The following is a 15,937-nucleotide window of genomic DNA, read 5'->3' as shown; positions in this document are numbered from 1 at the left end:
AACATGGGAAGGATTTATGCTATATTTGGGTCCACTTCCAAGAAATACATGATCATGCTGAGCTGCTTTGGGACTGTTGGCTAGCATGGGGCTTTGTTGGAAGGAGGCAGCAGCAACAGTCCTTCCAATTTCTAAGTTGGCGATATATAAGAGCACTCCTGTCACTTAGAATTTTATATAGGGAAGCAAAGCTCCCTGGAAAGCTTCTGCCTGGATTGCCCTAAATTAAACATCACATACCATGGGCAACAAATGTTACCTGTCTATCTCTGTTTAATGGCTTTCATTACAAGGTTTCCAGTACCACCTTTTGTACCACCTTGTTTTATGAAGAGAATGAGAAATCTCAAAAACTTGCATTTTTTGTGTAACTTTGCAGTTGGCCTAATACAGATATTGCTGTAATGTGAATGTTAGAATTCTTTAAATGGCCAACATGCCAACTCTTTCTCTCTTTCTCTCTCTATTAATGTGGAATATTCAGCTGCTCAGCCACAGGATCCAAAAGTGATGGAAGAGGATTTCCTATCACCTGAAACTGGGGAGTTTATCAGACACGGGGAATTGGAAGTATAATCCAATGGCAATCTGAACGCAATCATGGGGTTTCACGTTATTGCGTGATAGACTACCACACACAATTTCAGGCAATGACAAGCTATTTTCAGACAATGGGAACTCAGTTCGAATGCAATTCGAATTCATGTAAATTCGCTGAACTAGCGAATTCACGTGAATGCGTTCTGGCCCCACTTTCTTTTCATTCAAAATTAAGAGAAATTCCTCCCATGTGATAAACTCCTGGGACTTCACTCTCTGAATTTTCATTTCCTCTGATGACTGGGGTACTGGTAAATGTTGCCATGCAACCCTTCTTCACTAGGAATGAAAAGAGTGTTCAGAAAAGATATCTAGGAGAACCCTGAACTGAAGAGAATCCTTGCAGTTCTGTGAAAAAATTTCATTTTTTTGGTGCAAAAAACCTGCATTCCTGTGGGGGAAAAATGATGTTCAAATTTTGAGCAGAATAAATACTCAACTACAACATTGGCAGAAAACAGCATTTATCTGCACAGAAAATAATATTTATGCAAAGAAAATGCTCTTTTGTATGCAAAAATACCATGCACTAATTTTGTGCAGAACTTTGACTAGCAATAGAAAATGGTGCTGTTTTCAAAGACTATCTTGGAGTGGCAAGAAAATTACTAAAAGTTCTCATTGCTTCCTTCAAGAATGACATTAGTGAAGAACTATATCCTTTGTCATCCCAAAAGTCCTCAAAGCAAGCTCACTGCTCCCAAAAGGGGTGAAAAACTGACGTTGATGCATTGATCCATCAGTCTGCCTGCTTGCCGATCTATCAAATAATTTCTAGACATTTTCATATGCATCAGGAGCAGGGCTTTGGGAGCCCCTTCTGGTAAAAATTGACCAAAAAAAAGAGAGAATTGCTGCTCCTGGAAAACTATAGGAGAGGTGTGATGATAGTCCTCTAAAGCAAGTTGTAGAGCATTGCTTTAATATGTGAATTGCATTTCCAGTGTTTTTAAAAACAGAAATGAAAAGTCATTTCTACTTTTTTGGGTGTGTGGGTGGGGGGAAGTGAAATAATTGCATTGAATAGTATACTCCTGACATGGGCAAAATTGACTCCAGAGCCTTCTTCGGAGCTTCCCGTCTAGTTATAAAATCTGTGACAGGTTTGTCCAACAAGGCCCACTGAATTAGCAAAGAAGACAATGACATGAAGAAAAGCAAAGCAGAAAACCCAGAGGAAAAAAATCACTAGGAAAATTCCCAGGACAAAATTCCCAGGAGAAAGAAAAATTTCCAGGAGAAAGAGGTTATCAGTCTAATCGGATGCTGGCTATTACTTATCAGGATGATTGATGCACAAGAGTCACTTTAGATCAGGGTGACTGTCATGGGGTCACCACTGGAGAGCTCCCACAAGTCTTTTACGTCTGGGTCCTTTCCTATTTTGTTTTTTACTTCTTTACTGTTTGCCTTCTTTCCTGCTGCTCCTGGACCTAAAATAGCCTTAGAGGAGGGAAATGTGACACACTCCCAGAGAGCATTTGGTAAATAAATAAAAAAAATTGGGGGAAAAAAAACAATTTGGGGGAACCTGGGCATGTCAAAAGCCCCTGAAGGCTAACTGCTGCCCAATGATCTTCCTAACTCCTGCTCTCATGGGTCCTGTTTCTTTCAGCCAATACAAAGGATTCTAAAAGCCTTCTACAGTCCACACCATGCTACAGCTCCATCCCAGTATATACTTACAGGACTTTGCCAGGACACTTGGGTCCCCAGCTGCACTTGTGATATTCAGCTTTCACATAGCTCTCTACTCCTTCCTGAAGGGTACATGTCACATTCCTTTGTACCACATATGCACAGTAGCTCCTGCATTGGGAACAAAACAAGATTTGGTCAGACATCTGGTAGCCAGATCTGGTGCCTCAACTCCTTCTGAAAATGCTAGGCCAGACTTTGGGTGGAATTCATGATCATGGTTACGAATGTGTAACTTAGAGTTATGCATTCGTAACTGACTCATATTCCTGATCTCTGTGTGATAGGTTTGTCTTAGGGTTGCCATAAGTAAGACAACAGGCTGTTCATTGGCTGTCTCACTAACATAAAGGCAGTCTTCAGCTCCAATTATAGCAGTACAGAAAAGGGTAACAGGGCTTCGGCTTGAGGTCATCTAAGCTCAGTGTTCATCAGACCAAATATATAAAACACCTAAAATCTAAGGATGTACAACACAGAAAAACTAACTGGAGGACCTGACTATTAAAAAAAAAACTATTCTGAAATTCATTGCAGTCCTAGTTAGAAAACCTGGAACAACTGTTGCAATCATTTGCCATGAAATGCCATATGTTTGCAATTGGATAATAATGCAACTCAGTTTTTTTTTTAAAAAGGAGGGAGGGGGAGCGGGAAACTGAAGAACAGAGCAAAGCATGCCAAACATTTTGAACATCTTTTTTAACATTAAAGGGTGATGAAAACTTTAAGTAGATTTCTTAGAAGTACTGGGTGGAAAAACCTGACTTTATTTTTTTTTTTAAATGCCCAATTATTGCCAGACTAGATGAAGCTTTTACGTGGTCCATTGGGGCTGACCCAGTAGCTGCATCCACTGAGCAGAATATATTCCAGAATCAAAAGTGAAGTACTAGACCTGAAGCTAAAATATTGTTCTTTTTGTTGTTCTTTTGCATTCTATAATGCTCAGTTTCAAATACTGAATCTAAAAATCTGAGTCTGAGATTATCAGTGAAGCCCAGCTATAGTCCATATAAAATTGGTTATTACAGAAACGTATGTGTTCGGGCGAAGGCATTTGTTGCTTTGTGCCTTCAAGCTGACTCTGACATATGGCAATCCAACCATAGGGTTTTCTGGGCGAGATATGTTTAGAGGGGGGTTGCCATTGCCTCCCTCTTAGGCTTAGAAAGTGCCACTTGCCCACTGTCACCCAGTGAGGTTTCATGGCTGAACTCTCTCTCCCAGAGTCTTAGGCTCCATCTGCACTGCAGAAATAATCCATTTTAACACTATTTCAACTGCCATGGCTCAGTGCTATGGAATTCTAGGAACTGTAGTTTGTTGTGGCACCAAAGCTATCTGACAAAGAAGGCTAAATGTCTCACAAAACTACAAATCCCAGAATCCCAGAGCATTGAGCCATGGCAGTTAAAGGGGCATCAAAATGGATTATTTCTGCAATGCATATGTAGACCTAGTCCCACACTCAACCATTACATTATACTAATGCTAAGACAAATTTAGGCAGTTGTTAATTAAGACATAATTGCAAAACAACAAATAAATAGGGGGATCTTTTAGCTAATAGTATAGCAGGAAAAGAAGGACACTACTTGAAAATAAGAGGGCAACAAAAAAATTGCAAAAGAAATATTGCAACGACTATTCCCTTCATTGTGCAAATAAGATCGGGCAAAGTCCACCTTGTCTAATTCTGGTTTCTGTTGCACATCTACATGATGCAGGTTCACTAATATAGGGTGCACACATGGAACATGATAACATAGGCATTGGCCTTATGCCAGGATAGATCATCCAGCCCAGTCTTATCTGCATCAGTGACCAAGCTAGCTGGAGATGATGGAAAGTGGGATCCAGGTTAGGGATGGTGCATCTGCTTGGGTTTGGACCAGTAGCAGGTCTCCTTGAGTTTCAGACAGGAGGTTTTCACAGCACTATGCCATGGTGGAACCTGAGACTTCCTTTTGGAGCACTACATACCTGAGGCTTCCTTTTGGAGCCTAAATACGCTAAAGGAACTAGATCCCATCTGGTCTTGGAAGTTAAGCAAGGTCAGCCCCAGTTAATACTTAGATGGGAGAGCTCCCACAAGTACCCAATGCTGTAGGCTCTGATTCAGAGGAAGGAACTGGCAAAACCAACTCTGAGTATTCCTTGTCTAAGAAAAGACATGAAATGCATCAGGTCACCATAAGTTGACAGGTTACTTGAGGAAACATGCATACACACACATAAGTGACCACTCTGAATGGATTTACTTTAATTTTTATGCACTAATGGATAGGATGTGCCTTAGAAAACTCATAATGAGGTTTTATCTGGCATTCCATTGTAGAATACAGATATATAGAGAAGTGGGTTTAGGTTTGCTTGGATTTTATCAAAGAAAGAAAGAAAGAAAGAAAGAAGAAGAAGAAGAAGAAGAAGATGATGATGATGATCTCCTATTTTAAAAATACATGATGGATTCTACATTTATTTATGACCAGATTTTATAGTTTAATGACAGCTCCCTTTGTGATTTTGGACAAATCACTCTCTCTCAACCCCAGAGGAAGGCAAAGGCAACCCCCCTTCTCAACAAATCTTGCCAAGAAAACTTCATGATAGGTTTGTCTTAGGGTTGTTATAAGTCAGAAATGAGTTGAAGGCACACAACAACAACAACAACAACAACACAGCACAATAAAACATCATTTTACAATAATATTAATGTCTGAGCATAAGAACTGACTCTTAATCCTGGCAATGGGATGAGATGTTAACACTGACTGCATCTTTACATGCAAGGACTGCAAGGAACATCTGGGGATGATGGGATTTCTACTTCATCCCACCTGGAGAGTGCCAAGTAGGGCAAGGTTGTGTGGTATAAAAAACCTACACTACTATTTTCAGGCCTATTAGCTGCTTGAAAATAATAGTGTAAAGAAAACTCAGCTGAGAGATTAGTATTCAAGCAGATGGTTGCTGGCAGAACTTGGAAAATAAATGTATGCATCTGTACATTTATTTATAAACAAATGTATGTATATATATATATAATTAAATGTGTGTGTGTGTGTGTGTGTGTGTGTGTGTATATATATATATATATATATATATATATATATATAGATTGAGAGAGAGAGAGAGAGAGCCAGCATGGTGTAATGATTTGAGTGTTGGACTACAACTCCCAGGGTTCAAATCCTCTCTCAGCCATGGAACCTATCATGTTTTTTTTTTCTTTTAATTTTTATTGTAAATTTTAAAAAACATAAAAACATAAAAAAGAGAACAACATTACTGGTAATCATTATCTTGTCTCCAGCATATACTACAGAATAAAGAATAAATCCAATACATCACTTTTTTTCCTCCCCTCAATTTTCTGAAGTCTCAGCTGTAGTATATACATATGTACATTACACTAATAATATTCCAACATATATTTCCTCTCATCAGTAAATAAAGCTGCTAAATGCCTATGATGTCTGACTTTGATCTTTCATCATCACTCATTTATACTCCTTAGTTTTAAAGTATTCATACATGTCCACATTAAGTTGCTTTTGTTACCTCTACTTTCTTTTTTCCATTGTATGTTTATAATCTCAATCCTCTGTATCTCCCATATTTGTTTATCTGTACTCTAAAAAATCTTTCAGACTCCCTCTCTCTCTCCTCACCTTTTCCCTTTTAAATGTTTCATTTTTCTTACTTATTCCATACTTTTGTATTTTTCCATTAAATTCCAGTCTTTTTCTAGATCACCTATCATATTTCCTTGGATGCTTCTTGATAACCTGTCCATCTCTTTCATCTCCCCCTATCATGGGGTTTCCTTGGCAAGATTTTTTTCAGAGGGGTTTTGCCTTTGCCTTCTGAGGCTGAGAGACTTAGGTGACTTGCCCAAGGTTACCCAGTGGATTTCCATGACCGAGCAGGGATTCAAACCCTGGACTCCAGTCCTAGTTCAATGCTCAAACTACTACATTATGCTGGCTTTCATTGTTTCTTGGCAAGAAGCATTTCTTTATACCAGAGATGGGCGAAGTGGGGTCCTGGGATTGCATGTGGCCCTCCAGATATTTCTGTGGTCCTCAGCACCTCCATAATCCCCAGACGGACTCTTTCTGGCTGAAAAAGGGGTGAATTGTTGCTCCTGGGAGTCTCCAGGTGCACATTTCAGTTTCTGCATAGGTTGCATGGCCTCCATGTGTTGAAATATCAATTTTTGAGAGCCAGAAATGGACTTCTGGATACTTTGGGCTTTTTGTTTGTTTGTTTTATTTTTTGGTACTCAACATAGCCCCCAGGACATAAAACTGCCCCCTCTACCTGCCACAGTTGCCTATCCCAGTTTATACATTGCTTCTGAACATGGATATCATTACCCAGTGGAGCCATTGTGAATTGGGCTTTTGCACCCCCTTTTCAGCCACCTAACCTTCCACGCATCTCATGGACACAAACTTCATGCATTAATTGTGCATTGTGTCTGACATACTTTCTTTTGTCTCTCCTGACTCTACCACCCACTGGGAGTCCACAAGTTCTAGTACTATTATGGGAGAAGGAGGGGAGGGCAAATTCTTTCTATAATCCATTTGCTCTGTCCCATTCGCACTTCTTTATCCTTCAGTGGGTTTATTGTGCAGCCCCCTTAGGCCAATCCCTGTCTCTCTGGCCTCAGCCCCAGGGGGCCATTTCAGGATGGCAGGGGATGGGCTGCCCCCCTGTCCCAACTCCATCATAGACCATGTGCTACTATGTCTCAGGAGCATCAGCCTTTCCATAAAGGTCCTTTATGCTACATGCTGAAAGATAATTGTTATAAACAATTAAACAGCCAATGTGGTAGTCAATCTAGCCCAAACATATGCACAAAGCCCTTTGCTTTGCCTTGTTTTTCTTTTTAATGTACGTGAGAAAGAGAAATTGCTTGTTCTACACTGATAATGCTGCTCAAGTGAATGAGTGGGATCCAGGGTCAGGCATGGGCAACTAGGTTAATGGAAGCAGATGCTTGCCCCATCCTTCTCACCATTATATTGGCTATTTAGTTGTTTATGGCATCTGTATCTCATTCAAGAAGTGCAAGGGAGCCATTCCCACATTATATTCCCACAACAGTCCTGTAAGGAAGGCTCACCTAAGAGAGAGTAACTAGCCCAAGGTCACCCAGTCACTTTATTTATTCATACCCCACCTTCTGTGGCTCATGTCTTCATGGCTGAGTGGAATCTTCCCAATCTTAGTCCAACACTCTAACTACTACACCCTTTTGGCTGTTTTAGCCCCTTTTGTTCCATCTCCCAAGCTACACAAGGGGTTAGAGATGCTAATGAATGGAATAAGTTGTGGTGTTGCCCTAACAAATTAAGTCAACTGAAGTCATTTTACTGCCTGAAAAACAGCAGCAAATGATACCCTCAACCCCCATAATCACCCCAGTCAAGATGAACAGTACCTAAGGCTAGCAAAGTTATTCTGACATTTAAAAAGCCCACAAACACCTCATACCCTCCAGCAGTCCCAATTTGGCAGTGACACTCCTGCTTAATTCCCTGCCATCCTGCCTTTTCAGCTGCTGTTAAAATGTCCCAGTTTTTCTCTCTTTCTCCCACATTCCCCCTCTCTCCTTAACTTGCTTAAGTTGCTGCAAACTGAGTTAAAAGTACAAAACCAGTTTGCAATCAATCAACCCAGCAGGGTGAGAGGGGAGAGGGGGTATAACATAGCTTTCTCCTATAGATTCAGGCAAAAGCAGACTCTGCAGACTCTCCTAGTTCATGTGTTCTTCCTCATTAATCAGTTTTACCACCTTTTGATGTTGCTTGGCCACACGTGCCCCTGTTTTCATTAATGTAATGTTGGGGGCATGGCACATGTTCTCATCTGTGGCAATCTACTATCAGGAAAATTGGCTACCTGAGGCAGCTGCCTCACTTTGTCTAATGGTAGGACCTGGCCTGAGTAGTGAGAAGTGAAGTTTCCCCCAAATTGGGCAGGGACAGCTTCCACTCACAGAAGATACCTCTGTTTATTTTCTCCTCTGCTCAGGCCCACACCACCATGGCTACCCCCTTCAATATGATCCTCCCTACAACCCTCTTGAAGCATTTGCAGAGCTTAGAGGCTCTGTTGTGAGGAAGAAGAAACAGGTTGCTGCAACGCTGCAGAATTAATTCCACTTAATAATTTTTAATTTGTTTTAATTTAAATGTCATGACTCCTTCCTATGGAATCCTGGGATTCATCGTTTGATAGTGCACCAGAGGTCTCTGACAGAGACGGCTAAATATCTCACAAAATTACAAATCCCAGAATTCCATAGCATTAAGCCATGGTGGTTAAACCAGTGTCAAACTGCATTAATTCTGCACTGTAGATGCAGCCATAGAGAAGCCTGCTTCACTCTGCCTAGTTGCACTCATCTAAATTGGGATCCAACCCATTTGGTGGTATAAAAAGCAACAACAGCAAACGGTCCTGAAATAAACTCCTGTTTACAATTTAATCTGGAATATATTTATCATTAGGACTTTAAACTTTGTGGAGAATCTCAGCCATGCCACCCCCTAGCCTATATACTGTACACACACTCATTGTGAAATCATGGTAGCTGCTACAATCTGAAACTGTGCTGGAGAAGAGAAGGTTAAAAGGTGATATGATAGCTCTGTTTAAATATTTGAAGGGATGTCATATTGAGGAGGGAGCAAGCTTGTTTCCTGATGCTCCAGAGAACAGGACCCGGAATAATGGATGCAAGCTCCAGGAAAAGAGATTCCACCTCAGCATTAGGAGGAACTTCCTGACAGTAAGGGCTGTTCAACAGTGGAACAAACTCCCTCGGAGTGTAGTGGAGTCCCCTTCCTTGGAGGTCTTTAAGCAGAGGCTGGATGGTCATCTGTCAGGGATGCTTTGATTGAGAGTTCCTGCGTGGCAGGGAGTTGGACTGGATGGCCCTTGTGGTCTCTTCCAACTCTATGATTCTATGTTCCCCCTTTGTATAGGCCTGACCCACATGGGTTGTTGAGAGGGGCAGCATAAAGGTTCTGCAGCACTTTACAAATTAATAATGAAATTCTAGACATGCCTACTCAGAAGTAAGTCTCACTGAGTTCAATGGGGTGTAGTCCCAGCTAAGTGTGTGGAGTAGGAATCGAAAACCCCCAATAGAGAGAACACAGGACCATTAAGAAGAGCCCAGGATGGATCAGACAATAGCCATATCTGGTCCAACACTGGCCATTTAGTTGCCTATGAGGGGCCTGCCAGCAGAACATGAGTGCATCATACTCTCCTTATGTGCTGAGCAAATCACAACAACAACAACAATTGTTATATGTCACATTACAGTGTCTGAGGGTAGTTCATTGCTTCCTAGATTGCTGGATAGAATTCTGGATCATTAAAGATCCAAAATTCCAATCAGTAACATCTAGTTGACTGTGAAACCTAGAATCATCATCATCTGGTGCCATCAATGTACATCTCACTGTACAAAAATAAAGCAATAAAATGGACAACTCTAACAAGGACATACAATGTAATTAGATACACAGATGCCAGACACCAGAAGTGGCAGCTATTTTGACAACTAGCTATTCTGCCTAGTAGGACAGTCCTAATGTTTGGAAGAGCCAGCATGGTATAAGTGATCTGAGTGCTGGACCAGGCCTCCGAGAGACCAGAGTTCAAATCCCTACCCAGAAACAGCAACCCAATGGGGTGATCTTGAACAAAGCACATTCTTTCAGTCTCAGAGCATGGCAATGGCAAATCTCCTTTGAAGAAATCTTACCAAGAAAACACCATGATAGGGTTGCTTTAAGTCAAAGTTGATGGGAAAGCACTTAACATCATCATCAGCTACTACTGCTACTACTACTGTTTGGGCCCATGTGTCACCCATCCATGCCACAATTCCTCCCTGTTGCAAGAGAGGAGGCTGGATAATTACTAAATAACCATCAATGGACCCTTTGCTCCCCCCCGGGGCCTTCCATCTCCCCAAGGCCCAATGTACATCAGTCTGAATCTTTTCCCTTCAGTTTCCAGCATTGTGATCATTAACTGTGTTGGTTGGGGCTGATGGATGCTGGAGTGCAGAGATGGAAGGGGCAGAAGAATTTGCAATCTGAAAGTACTACAGAAACCATGAATACAGTAATTTGGACAGAAGTGGCTGTCCATTTAGACAGCTGTTTTCAAACCAAGATATTGCTTGATTGCAAGTCTTTGGTGCATGGCCAGTAGTCACAGATTCTGGGAGTTGTAGTCCAACAACATCTAGAGCCCTAAGTTTGGAAGCCACTGATTCTAAGATCTCTCTCACACACTTTTATATCTGTAAAAATGTACAACAGGCCTCCCCCAGTTGGGGACCAGAATTCCCACCATCCTCAGTCAATACACGAGCTGGAACAGCTGGAGGGGGGTTACGGAAGTTGAAGCTATGAAGTACTTGCTTTCAGATCATACCTCTATGGCATCATGAGATTCTGTGCAGTCACACTTAGGATGCCTGGAAAAATTACTTTTGGAGATGGGAAGTCCCAGAATCATCCAGTGGTGTGGCCAATAGCCAGGGTGACTGAAGGTTTCTGGGAGTTTTAGCATGGCCGCTATTCTTGGACTTGCCATCCCCAAATGTACCTACTTTAGGCTCTGGTTGGATTATGCCTCTGGAGACCAGGGTTCAATTCTCAGCTCAGCCATTAAACTCACTGAGCAAGTCATGCGCTCTCAGCCTCTCAGGGGAAGGCAATGGCAAACCTCTCCTGAACAAATCTTGCCAAGAAAATCCCATCATAGGTTCACTTTAGGGTCGCCATAAGCAGATTTAAAGGCACACCACCACAACAACAACCAGAAGTTAGAGTCTACTAAAAAGAGTGGGGAGGAGGAGGAAGTAAATAAATTCTCTCTTGGGAACTGCCTGAGGGAAGATGTATCTACACCAATGGTTTTCAAACTTTGGTCCTCCAGATGTTCTGGACTACAGCTTCCAGAATTCCTGAGTATTGGCTAAGCTGGCTGGGGTTTCTGGGAGCTGAGGTCCAAAACACCTGGAGAAACAAAATTTGGGAACCACTGATCTGCACTGTGAAAATAATGCTGTTTGCTGCTGTAGCTCCATCCTCTAGCATCTTGGAGTTTGCAGTTTTACAAGGTCTCCGGCCTTCTCTGCCAAAGAGTGCTGGAATCAAACTACAAATCCCACAATTGTGTAGGATGGTGGCATGGCAGTTAAAGTGGTGTCAAATGGCATTATTCCTGTAGATGCATCCTAGTTGATATCTGTACAAAACAGAGATGCACATCAATGTAGTGTACTAGTTGGAGCACTGGACTGGGAGAGACAAGGGCTGCATCCACAGTGCAGAAATAACCTGGTTTGACAATGCTTTAACTGCCATGGTTCAATGCTATGAAATTCTGGGAATGGTAGTTTATTCTGGCACCAGAGCGAAGCAAACTACCATTCCCAGAATTTCATAGCATTGAACCATAGCAAGTTAAAGTGGTGTCAAACCAGGTTATTTCTGCACTGTGGATGCATCCAAGTGCTAGTTTCCGCTGAAACTTCCTAGGTGAGTTTCAGCCAGTCCCTTCCTCTCAGCCTCAACCTACTCCATGGAGCTGTTGTGAAGTTTTACAACCAGGTAGGAGAAATCAATGGGGATTCCCTCCTCCGACTTGGCAAGAGATACTGTATATTGGGATGGAGGAATTCCTGGTGAGAGAAAAATCTCTAACCAGCCGCCAGGGGAAAAGTTGCTCAAGTAACGGTCCTCTCCTCTTTAGCCCAACCAACATAAAGGTTTTCAACAGATTTTGGAGAGAGAGAGAGAGAGAGAGAGAAAGAAAAGAAGTTCATTTTTTGGGTCTTGCTTTGCACATTTTGGGCGCAAAGAGAGAGAGGGAGAACGTGTGTGTGTGTGTGAGAGAGAGAGGGGCCTTCTTCTCCCTGTCCATCAGCCCATCCATCCATCCATCCATCCATCTTTTCTTTCTTTTTGGAGACTGCTTTGCCAAGGCTCGGTTTTCTATGGCTGAACAGCACGGAAGGCGCCGAAATTGAAAAAAGCAAGCCAAGGCTTCCAACCCCAGCCCCAGCTCCCTTTCCAAGGAGCATTCCGGAATATTTAAAATCCATATGAATTCTGCAGATCCCTTTGGATGGAATGAAGAAAAGGAGGGGGAAAAGGGTGGAAGAGGAAGAGAGAGAACCAGAAAGAAAGAGAGAAGGCAAGCAGGCAGGCATCCACACACTGGAGAAATACTCCAGTTTGACATTACTTTTGACTGCCCTGGCATAATGCTCTGCGATCCTGGGATCTCTTGGGCAGAGGAGGCGAAACCTCTCCGAAAGAAACTGCAGTTCCTCGGAGGAGTGCGTAGCCCTGAGCCAGGGCAAGGGAAAGGCGGGATCCAAGGGGAAGATTTCTCCAGTGCCGATGCCTAGTCACTTTCCCTCTTTCCCCGGCCCCTTTCCCTCAAAGGCAGCCCCTTTCCCTCTTGTGCCCTGTCACTTTCCTTCTTCGGCAGCCCGTGGCACACCTTGGCAGCCCCTTTCCCTCCTAAGGAAGAGAGCTCTCTCTCGCAGCCCCTCGGAGACTCCATGAAAGAGCTTTCCGAGAGACTTCAGCCTCCTTCCTCAGAGGCATCTCCATCTTCCTCCAAGGAAGCTCAGGCTGCCAGCTCCTCTTTTTGGGGAGTCTCCATCTACCTCTGGAGACTGATTCTGCAGACTGACAGGGCTAGCTATGGCTGTGAATGGGCATTTCTTCTTAGATGGCCCATGCCACTCTTTAACATTTGCTAGGCCCTTTCCCCTCCGAGGACTCCGATTCCCCTCTTGGGCACTGACTGGTCCTTTTCCTTCCCAGGTTGCCACTTCCACTCTTCGGCATCTACTACGAGTCCCTTTCCTTTCTAAGCCGCCGCTCTTCTTGACTAGTCCTTTCCCCTCTTAGGCACTGGCGAGTCATTTTCCTGTCTAATTGTAGCCAGTTCCCTCTTGGACATTCAGTAGCCCCTTTCCCTCCTCGGTCGCCCATTCCCCTCTTGGACCACATTGACTACCTCCTTAGCCCCGGATTTTTCTATCCATGCATCCAAGCATCCACGGCTCCAAAATCTCTCCCCCCCCCAAAAAAAAAGTATAAATCCCAAATGGCAAGCCATACACCTCTTTATCTAAGGGACACCTCCATCTGGCTCTGCCCTCCTCCTTCCAGGGGACTGGGGCATCCGCGGGTGCTGTTATCCACGGGGGGGGGGGTGTCCTGCTGAGTATCCTTCCCTCCCTTCCCTCTTTGGGGAGGCCTTACTTGTGTTTGCCCAGGGGCTTCCCGCCGGGGACCTGGGGGCTGGATCCGGAGGTGTAGAGGCTGTAGCGGCTGCCGTAGGCCAGGGGGGGCCCCGGCGGGCCCCGGTAGAAGCTGCCCTTGGCCTCGGCCAGGCGAGCCAGGAGGGCCCCGGCCAGGCAGAGCAGCGGAGCCCAGCAGGCGCGCAGGGAGCCGGCCAGGCTCATGGTGGGGCCCCGGGGCCGGAGAGAGAGAGAGAGCAGCCGGCAGGAGGCGATGCCTTCCTTCTTCAGCGGAGGCCCAGGGCCCCAGGCAGGCAGCCAGGCAGGCAGGGAGGGAGGGAGCCAGGAGGAGCTGCCGATCCCAGCCCCGCCAGCCGGGCTCTGGGCTCCCCTCAAGAGCAGGCAGAGAGAGCAGAGAGGCCGTCCCCCTCCACCCCCTCCCTCCCTCCCTCCCTCCCTCCATCACACACACACACACACACACACACACCCCAGCATCACACAGATCCCCCTTTGAAAAAGAGAGAAAGAAGGAAGGAAGGAAGGAAAGAAACCAAGTGCTGCATCCACACTGGAGAAATAACCCGGTTGGGCCCCGCTTCTAGGCCCCACAACAAACTCCAACTCCCAGAATTCTATAGCCTTGAGCCAGAAAAAGAGTTAAAGCGTTCCCAAACCGGGTTATTTACTGTCAAACAGCTCTTGCATGAAGGAATTATTCCTAATGTTGAGGTGGAATCTCTTTCCCTGCAGCTTGCATCCATTGCTCCAGGTCCTGTTCTCTGGAGCAGCAGAAGACAAGCTTGCTCCCTACTCAATATGACATCCCTTCAAATACTTAAAGAGGGCTATTATATCACCTCATAACTTTCTCTTCTCCAGGCTAAACATCCCCAGCTCCCCAGATCCTCCTAAGGCATGGTTTCCAAACCTTTCACCATTTTTGGTCACCCTCCTTTGGACACATTCCAGCTTCTCAAGGTCTGTTTTGAACAGTGGTGCCCAGAATTGGACCGGTGAGGTCTGACCAAAACAGATTAGAGTGATACTATATTTTGCTTGATCTAGGCACTATACAGTGGTGCCTTGGTATCCACAGGGGATCTGTTCTGGACCCACCTCCCGTGGATATCCAAAACTGCAGGACCACAAATCTCACTGTCCCCAATGGCAGCATATGCCCACAGCCGTGTCACCATTAGAGTTAACAGGATGGGGCCTTACCTGAAGTCCCATTGTCAGTGATGGTGGTTCGACCACATGAACGTTACGCACCATCATTGGGGGACAATGGTGGTTGGCCATAAAGAGGCTCCAGATGCAGCCTAGAATTGCATAGGTTTTTTTTTTAAAAAAAGTCTTTACACACATCAGTTTTCTGCAATTTCTTAAAAAGCACTCACCCAAGGCTATGGAGCACTCTTTGTGGACAGGTTTCTTACTCTGCCATAGCTGCAGAGTAGCTACAAAGTTATTGGTGTAGAATGGTGGTTTGGTAGGACACCTTAGAGCACCAAAGTGGCTGTGTAAATTTACAGCGCTTTATAAATAAAGGTTAATAATAAAATAATAATAAAACAATGGTCAGGGTGACCACCTGTAAGATTCAGTCCCCAGACAGCAACCTCAAACCCTCCTGTTGTGTGTGAGGCATGTTAGGGATACAATGACTTGTCCTTGGGGTCTGTTACCATGTGTCTAGTCACAAGGTTGGCATGTAAGAATGGTGGGCATATTTAGCATGTCCCTTGAGAACAACTGAGCACAACCAATCTTTGCACTTGTGCATTTGTGGAAAAAAGCATCCAGTTCAGTGGGTGGAATAGCCAGGCAGGTTGTTACCCCAGTAGCTCCTTATTTAAATGTTAAACTCTAGAAAGCCCATCTGCTAATCGGTCTTCAGCATATAGTCTGTGTAGATCAGGGCTGGATAAGGTGCTCTTATGTGGGCCCTGAAGATGTTTTTGTCACCCCCAGCACCTCCATAATCTCTAGACAGACCTTTTTCTGGCCAAAGAAAGGTGAAGTGCTGCTCCTGGAAGCCTCCAAATGCAACAATCTACTTTTTGAATAAGACTCAAGGCCTCCCTATTCAAATGGCTGGTCACCATTGACAATCAAAAGTACATTTCTGTTTTAAATGGGCATGTTAATAGTGTAATGGTACCAATGCCTATAATCTGGATATGCACTGGAGGATCTCTACATTTCTTTATATATGCTAGAAGCCACTAACACATTGCAGATGATATAATAGATATTGCCATGCAACAACCAAAATCAAACAAAACTATGTGAATTGACCCAGAGTCTAAGGTCATCGTC

At 44.0% G+C, this 15,937-nt stretch overlaps 1 protein-coding gene across 1 annotated transcript in view; it reads right to left on the bottom strand.

Annotated features, from left to right (window-relative positions):
• EMILIN3 (elastin microfibril interfacer 3) overlaps window positions 1-13,837 on the bottom strand; it is a 32,414-nt gene extending 18,577 nt beyond the window's left edge. The window contains exons 1-2 of the mRNA XM_089513336.1: window positions 13,635-13,837; window positions 2,287-2,409 (exon numbers count right to left, since the gene is read on the bottom strand). Of these exons, the coding sequence (XP_089369462.1) occupies window positions 2,287-2,409; window positions 13,635-13,837 (326 nt within the window). The remainder of the gene's footprint in view (window positions 1-2,286; window positions 2,410-13,634) is intronic.
• Between the last annotated feature and the right edge of the window lie 2,100 nt (window positions 13,838-15,937).

Source organism: Sceloporus occidentalis, unplaced genomic scaffold (assembly GCF_023333645.1).
Source record: "Sceloporus occidentalis isolate IW3139 unplaced genomic scaffold, rSceOcc1.0.p SCAF_3, whole genome shotgun sequence".
NCBI classification, from domain to species: Eukaryota; Metazoa; Chordata; class Lepidosauria; order Squamata; family Phrynosomatidae; genus Sceloporus; species Sceloporus occidentalis.
The sequence above is the reverse complement of the archived record's forward strand: the minus strand, read 5'-3'. Positions and strand labels throughout refer to the sequence as shown.